Raw genomic sequence first — 18,750 nt, forward strand, 5'->3', positions numbered from 1 at the left:
CACCAGACCACTGCGGCAAACCAGCCCAGCGGAGCCGAGCGCTAGCCATGGCCGACCCCGAGAAGCAGGGACCCGCTGAGAGCCGCGCCGAAGACGAGGTAATGGAGGGCGCTCAGGGTGGCGAGGATGCGGCAACCGGCGACAGTGCCGCTGCGCCCGCGGCCGAGGAGCCTCAGGCTCCCGCGGAGAATGCGCCCAAGCCCAAGAACGAATTTATCGAGAGCCTGCCCAATTCCGTCAAGTGCCGAGTCCTGGCGCTCAAAAAGCTGCAGAAGCGCTGCGATAAGATCGAGGCCAAATTTGACAAGGAGTTCCAGGCTCTGGAGAAGAAGTACAACGACATCTACAAGCCCCTGCTTGCCAAGATCCAGGAGCTCACCGGAGAGATGGAGGGCTGCGCGTGGACCCTGGAGGAAGATGATGACGACGACGAGGAGGAAGAGGATGAGGAGGAGGAGGAGGAGGAAGAAGAGGCGGCTGGCGCGACTGGGGGTCCTGACACCGGCAAGAAGTGAACACAGCAGCTGACAGGTGATAAATCCCCTGCCCCTTTTATTTCCGATGTCGGCAGACTTTAAAAGGCTCAGGTTTTGCCCAAAATACATGTGAATCTATTCTGACATTCCTAAATTTAAATTGAATCAAGTAGATTTTGGCTAGCCCGTTTCTAATCTGACTTTTATTTGTGTAAAACAGATGCCAAAAGACGTTTTTAAGAAAAGGCTAATTAAGCTTATTTTTTTTCTCCCTGCTCTTATGTGAGAACTGGACTTGAGACTGATGAGAGACGGTCAGTTAAATGTGAAGTGCGTCACACGTTGAAATCCATTCATCTCACTACACCTGAACACCCAAGCTAAGACTGAACTCTTCTCAATGCTTAATTTCTTCAGTTTCTTTACATTTCTCAGCGCCGAGGAAAAGGAACCCAAGGAAGACGTCATCTTTAAGACTTTTGCGTTTGCAAACCCAGACATCAGCTTTACACTCTGGAGGAGACGTGGCATGGAGGAAGCCTGGACAGTGTGACACTACTGGCTAGGGAAACTGGAATTTAAAGTTATGAAAAATGTTTTGAATATCTGAATTTACAGAAAGAACATGGTTCCAAGACAGAGGGTGTATTACATGTATAATATTGTCAACACGTGCTCATTTGTTATGTCTCATGTTTTCGGTTTTCTTGGTAGTGAATGTTGATGAAATCCTAAAAATTACCCCAAAATGTTTTAAGTAGTAAATCACCTTATAGCATTTTAGAAATATAATTTACTTGAAGAGATGTAGAATGTAGCAATTGTGTAAAGCATGTGTATCCAGTGTTGCGTAGTTTGACCTTTGTGAAGTCTTTTTGTCTTGTAGCTTTTAGCAAGTAGCTGTGAAAACCATCAGAACCCCTCAATGAAGCTAATGTTTGGAAAAAATATCTACTTGAAGAATCAATCCAAGTGTGTATCCCCACCCCCAGCTCAGAAATAGAAAGGGTTTCAGTTTGCTTGTATTAGCTGTGCCTTCATTATTTTGCTATGTAAATGTGATTTATTAAATGGTGCATAATCATTTTTATTGCTTTAAGGAAGAATGACATATAGGAAGGACTTCTGGGGAAGGACATTTAATGTAAAGGCCTTTAGCTTCTTTGTGGGTTTTGAATTATCTGTGAATCAATGTTCTGTAAGAGTAAAAACATAAAGTTGTTTACCACTGTGGTGTTAACAAAACAGTATTTTCAAAAAATAAAAAGACTTGTTATTCTGACTGCCTGTTTTCTCATCTATAAAAGTGGGTGGTAACGGTCCCTTCCTCACAGGTATTATGAAAAGGAGTTATTCTATATACAGCACATAACAGCAGTGTCTGACACCCAAGAGTAATTTCCAGCAATTATTATTATAATAAAGACAAAAGACCCTGATAGAAAATCCCACTCTCTTCCTCTCCTGCTACGCAAGAGAAAATGGTAGTTTTATTAATCCCTACCTTGGTGAGTCCTTATTATCAATAAAAAATAAGCTTTTTAATTCAGAAATACAGGACATTCAAAAACTATCCTGTTTTGGTTTCCTTCAATAAAATCTGGTTTTAAGTTCCTCTCATAAAAGGTAAGACTTTAATGACGCATTATGAATGCACCCCCCACACACATCAGACGCCATTCTCTTCCATTTGCTGCAAGGGTTAATCATACTGCAGCAGAATCTGATGACGACGTTGGAAATGGAGGGTGATACTAACCTGTTGCTAATGACAACAGCTGACTACGAACAACTCTAAGGTTGTGGCAATCTTCCTACGGCATGATCAACCCAAATGAAGGGAGATGTTATATACATTATGATCATCATAATCGTATGATTATTTTAATAAAAAAGGTAATTAAACTCAACATCTTCAGAAATGGAGGGACTGTCATTTAATATTTCTTCCGGTCTAGTAAAAATTTAAAAAAATAACTAAATAATAATAAAGTATCTAATCACTGGGAAATTTATTTCAAAGGTATATGATTATTTATATAAAAAACCCAAGAGAAAGAATGGAAAATCATTAGGTACAAGCTTGATAAATTGATTGGTTGTCAGATATATTAATTCAATAATTAATTCAAGCCATTGAAATATATGATTTCTTTTATACTAGAAATAATATATATATATATACATATATATATATATAAAAACATAAGCTAGCCCCAAATTAAAAAACGTGTATAATGTATGTTAAAAGGGGGGAATCTCACAAAATAAGCTTCTGACTTAGAAATTATCACAAAAACATTAATTCTTCTAAAATTAACTTATAATTTATCAAAATTCAATTCAAAGCCCAAGTGGGATTTGGAACTTAATACAATTTCTATATTGTTCACCTATAAGAAAAGCTGAGGCTACCTTCAATAATTTAGAAGCAAATCAGACTTTAATAGACCCAAGGAAACATTTTTAATGAGAAAATACATAAAATATTTATCAATTACTAGGTACAGAAAGGCTAAGATTAGGACGCATACAGCCAAAATAAATAAACAAACATGACAAGACAAAAATTAGAAAACAATCACGTTTTGAGTATATAACTCATTCCAAATGCAGTCAAGAACTGTGAATTTTATCTACAACAGATACACGCAGCCAAAGGTTAATGGTCTTAATAGTTTGACAAATCATATGAAAATTAGTACTTTCAGAGATAATTAGTACTTTTAGAAATATACAAATAAAGAACCCGAGCTGATTATTTTAAAAAGGAAGAAATATTAGGGAGGAAGACGTGTTTCTATGCCCAGCACTAGGTGAAGCAGGGCTCTAGCAAGGCTGGAGACGAACATGATCCAGCTGCGTACGCTGGCCAGCAGGCTTTATTTTATATTACATATATGACTAGCAATATTTTTCTGGCTAGTCATAGCACCAGACCACTCCTGGCTCCTCTTTTAAAGAATTCAGGGATGTTTGGGAGGGATGTCAATTTCATTTCCTCACTGAGCTGGTCCCAAATGTGTGTCTCATGAACTGCCTATTTGATAGTGCGCCACAGCTGCACTGTGATGTCGGCGGGACACCATCTTCCCCGGGCAAGTAAAATACTGCTTTGCGGTAAACCATGTTAACCCATGAGAGGCCAAACTCGGCAAAGCACTCATTGTACATTCAGTGCCTGCTCTCAAGAGTGTGACGCAGAGATCTGCAGCACTTCAAGGCTCACAGTGTATGCTCGGTGCTGCAGCTCTGCCTATGTGAAGGTCCACATACATGCACACACAGGCATTTCTTCACTGCACATACATGTAAACAAATGTCTTTATTCAGCTGGAACTTACATAAAACAAGACATTTTAATAGCAGCAATTTCAGATATTCAAAATACTGTGCAAATACTGCCTCAAAATCATATTTAAAGATATTTTAGAAGTTCCCACAGCATTAAAATGGATCAGTGCTGTGTAGAATCTTTAAAATACCCTATATATGAAAGAAATGCAAGTAATTTAGTGATACTGTGAGGACTAAGTGACAAAGGTATTCTCATACACAAATAAAGATGGGTAACCTAGTACAATTCGTTAATAAAATCAACCCAGCCAAATTATCTGTTAACAGATTCAAAATGCCAGACTTTACAATTTTATCCTTGGAATTTTGTCATTAAAAAGCAATTGTAAAGGCAAGAAATAATCCCTTTTTATACAAAACGTATTTGAGACACTTTAACAAAAGTGAGGGAGGGCTGAAAGAATAGAGGAAGGGTGATACAAAAGAACATACAAGCCAACCAAATCCCCAAAGAAAACACACATTTACACAGCAGACTACACAATATTCCAGGTATCCATGAGGGGTTTTATTGTTGTATTTTTTGCTTGTTTGCTTGATTCTTTTTTCCAGACAGGGCCTCAGTATGTAGCTCTGGCCTACCTTGGATCTCACTACATAGGCTGGCCTCAAACTCATAGAGCTCTGCTTGTCTCTACCTCCAGAGTCCTGGGATCAAAGGCTGAGCCACTAGGCTCCACTCATGAAGCTTTGATGTATTCCCTGGTTCAAAATCCAGACACAATTCTACACATTTACAGTATGCTTTTAACTATGCCAGCTTTCTTTTTTTAGAAAATTATACAGTCTGCCTGAAAGGAGAAGCAGTAAACTCTCAGTCCCTTGTTCCCCTAGGGAACAAGACAGGAACCCTCAAGCTCCGCTGTAGGCTCTCAGAGGCAGGGTGCACATCAACCAATCAAGTCCTTTTCTTCTAGCTGTGGGCCAAATAATATAATTCTCTGGGTTTCAATTTCATCACCTGCACAGTGGTACGGTTTGCATGTGAAGTCCTCAAGAGAGAGCCTGACACATGGTAAATACTCCGGAAGCGAGGCTAGTGTTGTCTTCATCGTTTTTTCCCTGTAACAATCCGGTGCAAGTAAAATGCGCACCTTGAAGACTGCACCCCTCACCAGTGTTCGTGAGGGATCAACAGAAGGCATTTAGAGCTACAACAGCTCCATTCTTGAGTTCTCTCTATGGATTTAGATGCCCTTTTGAACAAAACTGGAATTTAACTGCATCAATTTTGGGTCATTTTTACATCAGTGGTAATAACATGCTATGGAATATAAAAAGTCCTCAATTCCAAGGAGAGAAGCAGAGCAGCGCAATCCAGATCTGAAAACTACTATGAAGAGACTTGGTTGATAGCATTTCTTGTCCTTGAATGCATGGAATGCATCCAAATGGGATTTGCAGTCCTCTGGTTCTTTCATTCAGAGCGGTCACGACAGCAAATACCCAAAGTTTCAATCCCAACACAAAAAGAAAATCAACGATAACCTGTAATTCTTTGACCAACCTTGCCAAATAGGTCACAGGAACTCCATTTCAAAGGGGTTCTGCCCTTTACTACGGAACAGTGAAGTCTAATGACCCTTTCACAGGGAGCTCCTAAGACTATTGAAAAACATAGACATTTACATTACAATTCATAACAGTAGCAAAATAACAGTTATGAGGTAGCAATGAACATAATTTATGGTTGGGAGTCACCACAATATGAGGGTTGCAGCATTAGGGTGGCTCAGAATCACTGCTTGAGAGAAAGAAATTCTACAGAGTCCAGGAAAAACCTGAATAAGGAGCAACTGGGTTTCCCCACTCAGTTTGCTAGCATAAGACTGTACACTCTTATCCAGTTGGCGAGGCGTCCATGCCTATAAAATGAACACTCCATTAAACCCCAAAAGGTTTAATAAGGTTTGGACAGCTTCTGGACAATGGAACATGTGGGAGTTCCTAGAAAGAGATGCATCCCAAGGGGCACAGGCTTCTTCCATACCTGACCTCTCCCATACCTCATCTGAGGCACTCTCTCATGTGCACCCTGTGTCATGTCTTCTACAATGAATTAGTACAGGTAATGATGTTTGCCTGAAATCTGTGAGCCAACCAAGCAAAAACAACCTGAGGCTCACAACTGGCACCAGACAGGGGCCAGCGGAGTCCTGAAACCCGAGTCCTCAGCCTGTGGGATATACTTGTACTGCTCGTGGAACAGTGAAAGAAATGAATTGGGTTAGAGGACTGTCAGTCATGCTTGCTCTGGAGCTGACTGCTTGCTCACTGTTAGTGTGAAACTCCTGCAACTTTAGGAGTCACTAAAGTAACCTATGTTCTGAGAAGGCACAAGATAAACCGGAGTTGTCTTGTTACTACTCGTGGGTTTATGGGCTATCTTTCTAGTCCCACTAGAGGACCTCACAGTAGACATTCTCTAAGAGCAGCGCTGATGTCAAAGCGAAGCCAGCAACTGAAAAGCAAGAGACAAGAGAACAGGCACGCCTTTTAAACACAAGCTCTCCTCAAAGGGCAAGTGATCATTGACCTTGAGAAGCACTGGGTTCAGCAACACTCATTAGGACACATGTGCCAGCAAGAGAAATAGTGCAGAAGGTAAGGCAAAGGAAATACTGTGTCCTGGACCCGCTTCTGGAACACAGCTGCTCTGCTAACGAGATAGCGGTGGCTCTCGTCACCTGCAAACAGGAAGCTAGCTTCTCTAGCTTAGTAAGTCTTACGATCTAATCCCCTACCTAAGCCATGTAAGCTGTACAAGTGATGCTTCCCCAGCAACACCGGCTCCTCTTTCCCTGAAGTAACAACCAGGTTTGTCTATCACTCTACAAAAGACATTTTCATGTATGTGTGACCTCTTCTCCATTTCCCAGTACCCCAGTATCAGTGGGCTAGCACCTAGGTCTGTAACAGATCTGTCCCCCAGAGGTATGTGTTTAAGATTACCTCTCTGTCTTCAGATTAAACCACGGCAATTTAGTCTTCCCTAGCCTCTTTATAGCGGCATGTGAGAACAGATTGTCTCCCTAAATAAACAATTTTATTTCAGTATTCCCACACAGTTTGTCTTGCAACTGTTGACTCAATTAAACTGTTGATTCAGAGAAATGTCTGCTAAATAAGGAAAGTGTGAAAGAAATAATTTGATGACAATAAAAGAAGAATTTGTAAGTGCCTAAACTGCCTCAACTACAACCTATATTGCAAAACTGCCTGCCCTGAGCTGGATCGCTTTTCCCCTTCAAGTGCACCGAACATATAGGGCACTCTGAAGAACATACAGGGACTCACTGGAGCATGAGATATTTCAATGCACCTTTCCAGGCTTCTTGTGTACTCCAGTGATAATTTCCAACACCAACACACACACACACACACACACACACACACACACACACACACACAATTTTCTTGTCTGAAACCAAGTTTACAAAAGTTAAGACATCTTCGGAAAAACTAAAGACTATCTAGCCATGCATCTTAGGGATTCCTTGATGGAACACACTCATACGTTATTTTATCACGTGTGAGCTTCAAAGTATGTCCTTACACAGACTGGGACAGACACACACCCGATGACTGAGGTGGCTACCAGCGTGACAGAGAGAAGCTGTGTCTACAAAATCTCACTCCCTGATTTGAACAGCAGTGATATGGAGAGGTTAGAATATTTTATGTCCATAGCCTGTCTACACCTTATCTTGGGCTAGACTTAACCCCTTACGCCATTCTGTGGTTAACAGAATGTTGGGCCTACCATTCTGTGATTAACCGATAAAATCCTCTGGACTGGATTAGGACAGCATCGGGGAAGAAAGTCCCCCATCTTGCTGCAACCTGCCTCTGAGGATTCCACCAGCGTATTTTTAAACTGCCTTGCTGGACCATAGAACCTGAGGTAGCTGAGCTCCATGCTGCCCACGCCTTGGTCACTCATTTGGCTCTGTTATAAACTACCTCTTACTCCCTTTGAGGTGAGAGCTCTGCAAGGTTTTTTTGGTTTTTGTTTGTCAGTAACACTCACAAAGTACAGCATGAAAAATACATGAAGCAGAGTAATTTGTTTGCTACCACGCATTATGTTCTGTAGGTGTCGTTCCTGCATAAAACTGGCAGAAGCGATCAGCATGTGAGGATGGAGTCATATTGTGACATTATGAGACTATAATATCACTAGGCGATAAAATTTATTCTGTTCCATTAGAATCTTAAGGGATCACATCGGCAAATATGGTTTGTCACAGAGCAAAATGTCACCATGGGTCAATATGTACCTACACATGCAAATGCATCTGTTACAATGCAATGACCAAAAGGAGAAAGAGAAATAACTGTAACCAAATTGTAACCAATAATTGTTTTTATAAACTTGTCATAAATAATAAACTTGTTTTTACACAGGAAAAAATATCCTGAGAGTAAGCTATTTGGTCCCTTATCCAATAAAGATTTTCAATGATTTCAAAATCACCCAAGAAAAGACTAGAGTTCCAGAGTCGAGGATGGTGGTGTGAATGAGCATGGCTCCCATAGACAAACATGCTTGAATGTTTGGTTCTCAGCTAGTGGAACTCTGCTTGTGGAAGCAAACAAAGGTAGATCACTTGGAAGTCTGCAGGTTCTCTGACTGCAGTTTCGTAATTATTAGTGAACTAAAGTCCAGAGTAAGTTAGTTTAGAAATCAGAATTCTCCAGTTTTCTTACGTAAATGAGAATCCTGGAGTGAGTGGTGACTCTTAGAACTGTTGTGACATGGAAAGGCTGCAATGTTGTGGGTCCAGAGCCTCATGCTTCCACCATTATGCTTTAAAATTGACTTGATGTATCAGGTTCCTGTTCCTCTGCTGTGCAACCACAAGAAACTGGCTCCATGGGGGACAAAGGACCTGGGATAAACTAGCACCATACTTCTGGGCCACAGTCAATCAAATTTGGCTCTAGAATAAAGTATCTCTTAATCCCTTTGAGGTGAGTTGTGTGTGTGTGTGTGTATGTGTCTGTGTGTGTCTGTGTGTGCACAATCTTGTGACTCTACAGTTTTATTCAGAGCCTAATTGAAGCCTAGCTTCCCTGTGTCCAGGCTTCCCTCACACACAGCCCTCCCCATTGGGGACAAGCGTTTTCACATCTCCCCACTCCTTTGCTCTCCCAGACAAGCTTTACTGCAGCCAGTGTGGGTAGCGACAATGCTCAGATTCCCCCTCAGCAACTTGCACTGCATTCTAACTACAGCTCCATCAAAGAACGCATGCTTCCTTTATTCTTGTTTTAGCATTTCTATCCATTTCCCACTCAAGTGACTTCAGACTTACTGGTGACTGAGGCTGGCATGCACAACCAAAGGAAAGACCTCTACTGAGACTTCTTTCCTGAGACTCACATAAATTTCCTGCTTTAAGTAACTGTCTGGGTGTTATCAGATAGTCAAAGTAATAGACAGTCAAAATAACAGAATTTCCCTCAATGAACCAGCTTTATTTATAGTCTGTTACCTATTATAAGGCTACCCAAATTAGAAACCGTGACAGGGTCATCAATTAAAGCCTTGCTCCAACAGAATCAGACACCTGTTGCCTGTGTCACTCACACAGAACCAACGTGCGATTTCTACAGCTTCCATGCTGACCCTTGCTGTTCTTTACCAGAGCTAATTCAACGGATTCCTCTCAGGTCTCTGTGCACACTGTCTATTTCCATAAGTTATTTTTCTAAAACTGAGATTATCATTCAATACAAACCCTACTCAAGGCTTTGATAACCTTAACTCTAAAATTCTTGCACCTACCATGTCCTGGCCCACCAACAAATCCCTGACAGTCTATCTATCTATCTATCTATTTATCTATCTATCTATCTATCTATCTATCTATCTATCTATCTATCTATCTATCAACCTGAATATTCTGGCTCACATACTCACTCTGCCTAAAATGTGCCCCACATCCACGTTCTTAAACGTCTAATAAAAAGCCTGCTGCTTCTCCCCTAGTTCCATGATATGTGATATATAATTCATATAACAGGTACCATAATCTGTTACATATCTGTGTACATTCCCAACCCACAGAAAGAAGGGTGGACAGTAGTCATCTCCCATGTCTGCAACATGCCTGGCACACAGTAAACACTCAGGGTCTGTAAAGTGAATGAACACCTGTGCAGATTTTCATAGTTCAATGCAAAACTAAACAAAATCTAATATTGACCTTCCTCTAACAAGATAACTCAAGGACTGAGATTCATTCCAAAAGTTCAGCTAAATCTTTAAACCTGAATCACAGATCTCACCTTAAATATACTAAACCATTATTGTGATGTTCTGAGATGTGTGTTTATCATTTTGTTTGATCCACAGATCCCCAATCAGAGTCCCTGCCTTACAGAGACCTACCTGGGCAGATAATAGATAATAAGACACCCATTTCAGAAGGAAATCTGATCCACACTAAAAATGCAAAGCAGGTTGAGAAGAACCATACAGGCAGGCCCTGCTGTTTCCACACATTCGCTAATAGCATTGGCCACACTAAGGAAGTGTCTATAAACCCGACCAGACATGAGTTAGAAGCAGTTACTGGAAGGTGACCCAGAGAAGGCACGAAAGCTCTTTCCCCATACCTCACCTTCTGCAGCTCTTCATCTGTACCCCACTATAAGTGAGCATTTCTCTGAGTTCTTTGACCCATTCAATCAAATTAATCAGCATGGGGGAGCGCATCCAGGAAACCCGATTTACAGGCCAGTTAGTCAGAACCACGGGTAAAGTAACCTGAGGCTGGGGTGAGGGTGTGATGGTGTTAGCTTTGAGGATTAAGCCCCAAGTGAATTCTGATACTGTCTTCAGATAGAGATGTCTGAATATGAATTGTCCCTTCAGGAGGTGCATGTGTTGAAGCTCAGTTTGCAGCTTGTGGAATTGTTAAGACGAGAGGGGGTCACAACAGTACCACCTTTATCAGTAGGTTAATCCATTAAAGAGTTCCTATTAACTGGGCTATGAGGAGTTGGCCCTAACAGAGGAAGTAGGCCAACAGGGTTTATCACTGAAGGATGTATTGTGCTCCTGGCTTCTTCCTGCCTTGCTGCGAAATATTTGTTTACACTGTGAATATTTGTCACTGTAACTGGTTTAATAAAGAGCTGAGTAGCCAACAGATAGGCAGTGGAGAATAAGTGGGACTTCCAAGCAGAGAGACAGCCTCAGGATGAACGTAGGCATGCAAGAGATACCAACAAGACACTGAAAAAGTCAGGCGTAAGGTAATGAAGAAAGGTTAAAAAGCCACGGGACAGAGCATGGATTAAAAAAAATACAGGTTACTTAAGGTATAAGAGCTAGCTGGAAACAAGCATAAGCTACAGGCCAAGCTTTTGTAATTAATAACAAGGCTCTGTGGCATTACTGCCGGCTGGCAGTCCCAACCAGAAAGTACTACTACCTGGCCTCTCAGCATGCCTGGCTGCCATGGTAATACCATACCATGCTACCTCAATGCTCCACCAGCTCGGCTCAACTGAGAGCCAACAATCTTTACTCTGCTATTTTTTACAGGTAATTTGCAGTGCTAGTGATAAGAAGTCTGATTATCACCACAGTGCAGATCAGAACTGAGCTGGATTAGTGAGCATGGAGGCTCTACTGTCAACAATGGAGTTAATTGCCTTTTCCCTAGGAGGTGGAAATCCTGACAACTTTTAGAGGTGAGAAGTAATTAGTCGTGAAAGTATAGCAGGGAAGGCTCTGGGCTGGCTTCTTCTACATGCGCACACTGACACCATTTATTTATTCAACACATGTTTTCATACCATTTTGGCACCAGGCATTCTGCTAGATAGGAGAAACCTGTGCTTCCCATTTATTTTACTCCAAAATATCTCCCTATATATTACCGCATTCTCATGACTATCCGAAGAGTCAGGCAGGACAATTTTTGTCATCTTTGCTTTACAATTGAGATATCCAAAAGCAAGCAGTTTATGTGACTTACTGACTTAGGGTCTAAGTTAGAAAGATGCAAATCTGTAGCTAAATAGCTATTCACTAAATCCATGTGTTGTGGAATATTCCTTTGCACTGTGTAAAGATGTGTTATTGTGATTGGTTTCATGAAAACTAAAAGGCCAATTGGCGGGAGGTATAGGCTGGGCTTCCTGACAGAGCGAGCTCTGAGAAGAAACAGAGAGTTGCCAGCAGGATGCAAAGGAAGTAAGACATGCAGGAGGAGAGGTAAAAGCCATGAGGCACGTGACAGCACAAAGATTAATAGAAAAATTTAAGCTATAAAAGCTAGTTAGAAACAAGCCTAGGCTAAGGCAAAGCTTTCATAATTAATAAAAGGTCTCCATGTGGTTGTTTAGGAGCTGGCAGGCAGAACAGAGAAAGACTTATTACACATGGCACCTAACGTGGGGTCACAAACATCCACATAAGGCCTGAGAAAGCTTTAAAAAAAAAGTTCAGAACATAAAATCAAACGGAGCTTCTCAGTGACTGTAGTCTCTCGGGTAGGTTCAGAGGCTTACAGAGACATAACTACCAGCTCCTGCCTGCAGACTGGAGCCAGCCACCAGAGCCATGTGCCAGTACCATGAGTTAAGTTGAGCCATGCTGCAGCTGACATAGCAGTTTATGATTTGTCTCACATGATCACAAAACACTTCAGGTGCTCAGTAAAGACAGGTACAGACAGAAAAAGACTTCTAAGCAGGCTATAGTACGGAAAGTGGGCATAGACAGTCATAGAAAAAAATATTTGGAAATAAGATAAAGTCTTTAAAAAGAAAATAAAATAATATAAAATGAATAATGCACAGAGAGTCTTGATCCTATATGGTCTTGTGCTAACTTTTTTTTGTGGGGGGGGGGGTTGCTGATGGGTAAACTACAGCTGTTGAAAGATGTGGGATTATAAGAGCAACTACTGAATTAGACCATCCTAGATACTTCAGGAATGCCTTAACTTTAAAATGAAAGTCAGAAAATGTATTGCTTTAGGGAAGATGTTATGCTTTTTTTTCCCCACAGAAAACAAAAGACTGTGGATTCCTTCAAGGCTGATAAAGATCAGGTTTGATTGATGAAGACCCCTGAAAATCCTGGCTAGAGCCATAAAGAAATAAACCTGGACAAACAACAAGACAGGCGATGGATATGTTACGTGCTCACATATAAAACAAAAAGTCATCTTTGGCTGGCTTCCGTACAATACAAAGTCCACACATCTGTTAATGCAGATATATTTGTTACCTTTTTGAAAGTTTGTGTTTTCAGAAAAAGGGGACCAGACACCAAAGAAAAGAGGTGGCCTCATAGACTATACCAGCCAAGACTTCAGATAAGCCTTGCACTTTCTTATTGCAAAGAGACTGGACAATAAATGTTATGGCTAGCTCCCCAAGGACTTGACCATTACCCTAATTTTCTCAGGGTCCCCCAAAGATTCACTCACCTCCCCACCCCAGACAACAGGAAGCAACCTAGAGAACACGATGCACATATATCCAAGAAGTGGAGTGGATGGTTTTTGGTCATTTGGTGGGTTATGGATGATTGTCATCATTTAGGGGGGTTGGTTACAAATTATTACTGCTCATGGACAGAGAGAAAGCTAAACAAAGGAGATTAGATTTAGGGATCTCTATCTGAAGGGAAAAAGGGGGTATAGTATAGAAATGATGGGGTAAAAGGGTAGGTTGCTAAGTCTACTTTTGAACAATCACTAGTCTAAAATATTTTACATTGGTATGTAATTATGTATACTGATACAAATTTAAGGTTATTTTTGTTATACTGAATATGTTTTGACTATTGCTTAAGGTATTGTACCTATGCAGCTAATGCAAATTTCTAGTTCTTAAATGTTATTATTACAAACTAGGATATTATTACAAATTTCGGATAATAAAAGTTGGTTAGAAGTTAGTCATCTATAACAAACATTTATAGCCATGTGAGATATGTTTTCAAGGTCAAACATATATTTTAGACAGACTACATAGACTAGACAAGCCTAAACTAAGCCAAATTTCCATAATTAATAAAAAGACTCCATGCGGTTATTTGGGAGCTGAGAAACAGGACAGAGAGGAACTCATTACATCCATCCCACTCTCTTAAAAATTCTCTGCAGCCTTCAAGTTCTTGTTATATGGCCCTCACCTCCTCCACACAGAGATTACGGTATTATTTCAATCCTGGACTAAAACATCCAAACATCAAGAAAATAAAATAGCCAAATCTCCATCCAGCAGCCCAAGGTCAGGACTAACCTGTTGTCCTTACACACGGCCACTCGGTCTCCCCCAGGTATCAGCTTCTTCTGTTGAATCACCCCATAGCTTTCTCGGCACACCTTCATTTAACACAGAAAAAGATGTGTTTTCATTTCTCTTAACTAATTTTCCTTTCTAGAACACAAGTGACTCAGAGGAACTAGGAGTAAATCTAATTTAATGACTATATTTACAGGAAATGGGGAGGGGAATAGAATAAAAATCTAAATCAGAAAACACCAGCACCTTGAAAACATCTTAAGTCATGTAAATGAATCAAGGAGAAAGTGACATGAACTGTAGAAAACCGTAGCTTGTAATGTCAACAGTACAGAGAACTAACGTTTCGGCAATTTTCCTAAGTGCACAGAAAAACACAGGCTCCTCTTTGCAACACATTTACTGAATTCAAGATATGATGACTAAAACAACTTGATTTAAGTCTCTGATATTGCTGTCTGTAGGAAATCTACTGTTAATTACGACTCGCAGTTTCCATGAAGAACAGTCACAATCACAAATACAGGAATGCGTACCGTGAAGTTGAGGCAGAAAGTCTCCTCAACATCTTCACCCGGGTAATCTAGAAGCTCCTGAAGACTCCTAGTCACAGAAGAACAGGAAAAGAGGAAATCAAAAATGTTGCAATGGTGTTTCTACCTCAATTATGTCCAGAGTCTTGGTCAAGAAAAATAAAGTATAGAGAATATAAATCCAGAGAACAGAAAGCCATGTACCTAAACCTTCGAGAATTAAGGCAGCAGACTGTATGAACTCCCTTCCCTTGCTGACACACTGTTCTTAACTGAAGATGAAATTAACATGGATTTACATTTGATGGGCTTGTGTTTGCTCCTCCTTAGCATTGCCAGTATATATATACATACATACATGAGAACGTGGTACTGTAAGGACTCCATAGTCTGGTTTTATCCATATATATTAGTAAAATAACCCTTCTGCCATTAAAAAAAGAAAAGGCCACAAAGTCACTGTCGTGTAAATGAGACTGGCCTCACATGTTTAATACCTGGTCCCCACTTCATGGGGCTGTCTCGGGAGGTTTAGAAGGTATGGCCTTGCTAGAGGAGGTTTCACTGGGGGAAAGTTCTGAAGTTTCAAAACCACTCTCATTTCCCGTTTGCCTTCTCTGGTTACTGGTTGGGATTTGAGAAGTGAGCTCTCTGTTGTGTTGAAACTTATACATGTTGATAACTTATGATATCACTTCAAAACACAAAACAGGCAAATAATATAGAAATTTTCAGAATCATAAACACAATATACAAATCACAGCTGTAAAGACACAACAGTTAAGATCCAGAGTCCATCTTTCCGACCCTTTGTAGTTTTACTCTCTGGAGACTGAGATTTTCAGAATTTTAGACTTTGGGGATTTTGATCTTATCAAATTTGGCTATTCAGCATCATGGTGTTTAGGATTCTGTACAGCTTCAATTCTTGTCTCATTTACTAATGCAGACATATGATATTTTATTATCTGTCATAATGGAGAATCATATCTTCAGAATGCACTTGTGGTGATTTGAAAAAAATAAAATTAAAAAGGTCCCCAAAGGGAGTGGCACTATTAGGAGGTGTGGCCTTGCTGGAGGAAGTGTGTCACCATGGGATGGGCTTTGTGGTCTCATATATACTCAAGCCACACCCAGTGAGACAGAGCACTTCCTGATGCCTGTGCACGATGTAGAACTATCAGCTACCCCTCCAGCATCATTTCCGCCTGCATGCTGACATGAAGAAGCTGTCCTCAAACTCGAGATGCCGGAAGCTCTCAAAAGGGACACGGCCAATCTGAGTGGTTAAGGGGATGATGATGGGAGACAGTCTACTGGTGGCAGGGACTAACCTGAGCTAGATTCATAAAACCAAGTGCCTTGTAATTCTAACTAAGACAGCTTTCTTGACTGAAGATTTCAATGCAGAGATTGATTTAGGTTGTACAAATCCATGTATATAGCTGCAGGTTCTGCCAAGATGTCAAGCTCAGTAGGTTTAAAATACATTTTTATTTATTAGCACACACGTGCTATAGCACGCATATGGAGGTCAGTGAACAACTCTGAGAGCAGGGATCAAACTCCTACCCTACCAGGGATCAACCTCACATTGTCAGGTGTGCTCACAAGTACCTTTACCTGCTGAGCCATCTTGCCAGCCCATTTACTAAAAAGATTAATTTTACTTATGTATTTATTATTTTAGTGTATATGTATGTCAGTTCAGCAGGTTTTTCTGATAAGGTCAGAGAGAAGAGATAATCTCTAAGAGAGAGTAATCAGATCCTAAGCTTTCCTGATCAAAAATCAGCAGGACAGTTAAACAAAACTAAACAAAACCAAACATTAACAACCTTCATTAGGACAGAATGGTATGCGGACTCCGTAAGGTGACTGCACCATGGCAGTTCTCATGGTTTTCCTCTTGCTGGGTCAAATCATCAACATGGCAGCCTTTTGAGGAACACATCTTCAGATGCTGCCCTCTAGCCTCTGACTCCAAAGGTAACATGAAAGAAATGACAGTACAAGCTCTGTGCTTGCCCTGCTGTGCCCTATGTATGCTTTTCTGTGCTTGCCCTGCTGTGCCCTATGTATGCCTTTCTGCCCCTTCTCAAGGACTCAGCAAATCTTGTGTTAAGTATGAGATAATGTCAAAACTTGGAATAAAACAGCAGTGACATAGTACTCTAGAGAAAATACACAAAAAGAGCCATTTGAGGTAAAATTCCTACCATAGAACTTCAACCTGCTACCAGGTAGCCAGCCTAAACCATACCGAAAACAGCCAGTTCTCAGACAGGTCTGCAAAGCCAAGAGCAACCACACCTGCCAAGGCAGCCTTCACTTCAACAGCCCAAACAAATCAGCTCTGCTTGTGTCTCCTCTACTCTTCGTCATATTCTGAATTTCTTGGTAGCTCCACCCCTCCATTCCTTTAAGTTCTTAGTAGTGGTATCCTACATATATATGGCAATCCTGCCTCTAGAAGGTGCTTTAGAAACTTCTCCTTTCACCTGAAGCAGTTTTCTTTTTGTTTTTGTTTTTCTGACACCAGGAGCTAAACCTAGGGTTTACCTTGGGTTACTGCCACACTCTGTAAATACATTTATTTTTTGAGACAGAGCATCACTTTGAATTGGCTGTGATGTGCCAGCTAGTTTGAAGTTCCTGGTTCTCTTGCCTCAGTCTCCCGTGTACTGGATTCCAGGTGTTCATTACTATGGGCAGCTATGCTTGTTGTTTTGTGGTGCTAGGACTGAACTCTGAGATTCTGCCCCAACTTAAAACTAGCACCTTTTCCCATAAAAAAGAAGCCACTTCTTCCCTCTCAAGCTAGCTGTGTGCTGTTTGCTGCCCAAAATCAACAGAGACACTCAAGAAAAGGGAGAATCTTAGGAGCCAAAAAAAGGAAAGTAACAAAAATGTAGCTTGACTACTGCGAAAAGCATTCCAATTGTTTCTCAAAAAGCTAAATATGAAATTAGCATATGAAGAGCAATTCTGTCCCTAGGCATATGTCAGAGTAACAAAAGTTATGTCTACACAAAACCTTGCATATAAATGTTCTCAGTAACACTATTCATAATATTTCCAAAGCAGAAGTGCTCCAAGTGCCATCAAATGAAGAATGGAGAAACAAAATGTGATGTATGTGTGCAAAGGAATATATACAATGGGCTAGCATACAAGGTATGTCAGAAAACAGAATGCTACAGTGGAATATTCCTGCCAGTGTGAAAAATCAAACACTGATTCATGTTATAACAGGACAAGTCTGGAGAACATACCAAGTGAAATAGACAAACTGAACAACCCTCTAAGCATCCCATTTCTTAAAACTGTGCAGAGTAGGTAGGTGTGGCGGCACACAACTTTAGCCCCAGCACTCACGAGACAAGGACTGTGAGTTGGAGGACAGCTTGGTCTGTATAGTTAGTTCTAGGACAGCCAGGGCTACATAATGGGGCCTTGTCTCAAGAATTTAAAAAGGAAAAATCTAGAATAGGTAAACAAACGAAGGTGGAAGGCAGATTAGTGTTCCCCTAGGATTAATAATGTGGAGAGCAGGGACAAGATAACCAAGTGCCAGGCTGTTTTTCAGGTGGTGAAACAGTCTAAAAGTGACTAGTGACAGCCACACAACTTTGAATACACTAAAGTATATGCTAAATATTCTTTATATGGGTCAGTTGTATGGCATGCGAATTATCAATCACTTTATCAATAAACATTTTGAAAGGCTCTCATTTCAATAATCTCCCCCACTGTTAACTCTGGACCATGACAAGGCTCAAAGTTTCCTTTGCAGGGGGTACAGGAAAATGAAAGCAAAGATTAGTCCTGAGGAGTGATGATCCCTCCCTTTTCTTTTTCAAAGGTTTATTTATTTTATGTGTATGGTTGTTTTTGCCTGCATGTTTGTCTGTGTATGGCTGGTGACCGGGAAGGCCAGACGAGGGCATTAGATCCCCTGAAACTCGAGTTACAGATGACTATGAGCCACCACATGGGTTCTGGGAACTAAACCCACGTCCTCTGAAAAAGCAACCAATGCTCTTAACCACTGAACTGTATCTCCGGTACCAGGTCCCTCTTTTAATTCCCTCTCTTGCCCA

The 18,750-nt window shown here is 40.8% G+C and overlaps 2 protein-coding genes across 3 annotated transcripts in view; one reads left to right on the plus strand and one right to left on the minus strand.

Annotated features, from left to right (window-relative positions):
- Positions 1-18,750, minus strand: part of Herc3 (HECT and RLD domain containing E3 ubiquitin protein ligase 3) — a 102,249-nt gene that overhangs the window by 14,250 nt on the left and 69,249 nt on the right. For both annotated transcript variants that reach the window (XM_038318758.2, XM_038318759.2), the window contains 2 exons: positions 14,648-14,714; positions 14,109-14,191 (listed from right to left, as the gene is read on the minus strand). In XM_038318758.2, coding sequence (XP_038174686.1) covers positions 14,109-14,191; positions 14,648-14,714 — 150 coding nt within the window. The remainder of the gene's footprint in view (positions 1-14,108; positions 14,192-14,647; positions 14,715-18,750) is intronic.
- On the plus strand, positions 48-731 carry Nap1l5 (nucleosome assembly protein 1 like 5). Its single transcript, XM_038318761.1, has one exon. The coding sequence runs from the start codon at positions 48-50 to the stop codon at positions 513-515; it is 468 nt and encodes a 155-aa protein (XP_038174689.1). The 3' UTR covers positions 516-731.

Source organism: Arvicola amphibius, chromosome 2 (genome assembly GCF_903992535.2).
Source record: "Arvicola amphibius chromosome 2, mArvAmp1.2, whole genome shotgun sequence".
In the NCBI taxonomy this organism is placed as follows: Eukaryota; Metazoa; Chordata; class Mammalia; order Rodentia; family Cricetidae; genus Arvicola; species Arvicola amphibius.

Excerpts from the sequence above, each read along its gene's own strand:
- Nap1l5 (XM_038318761.1), top strand. The coding sequence starts at position 48 with ATGGCCGACCCCGAGAAGCAGGGACCCGCTGAGAGCCGCGCCGAAGAC.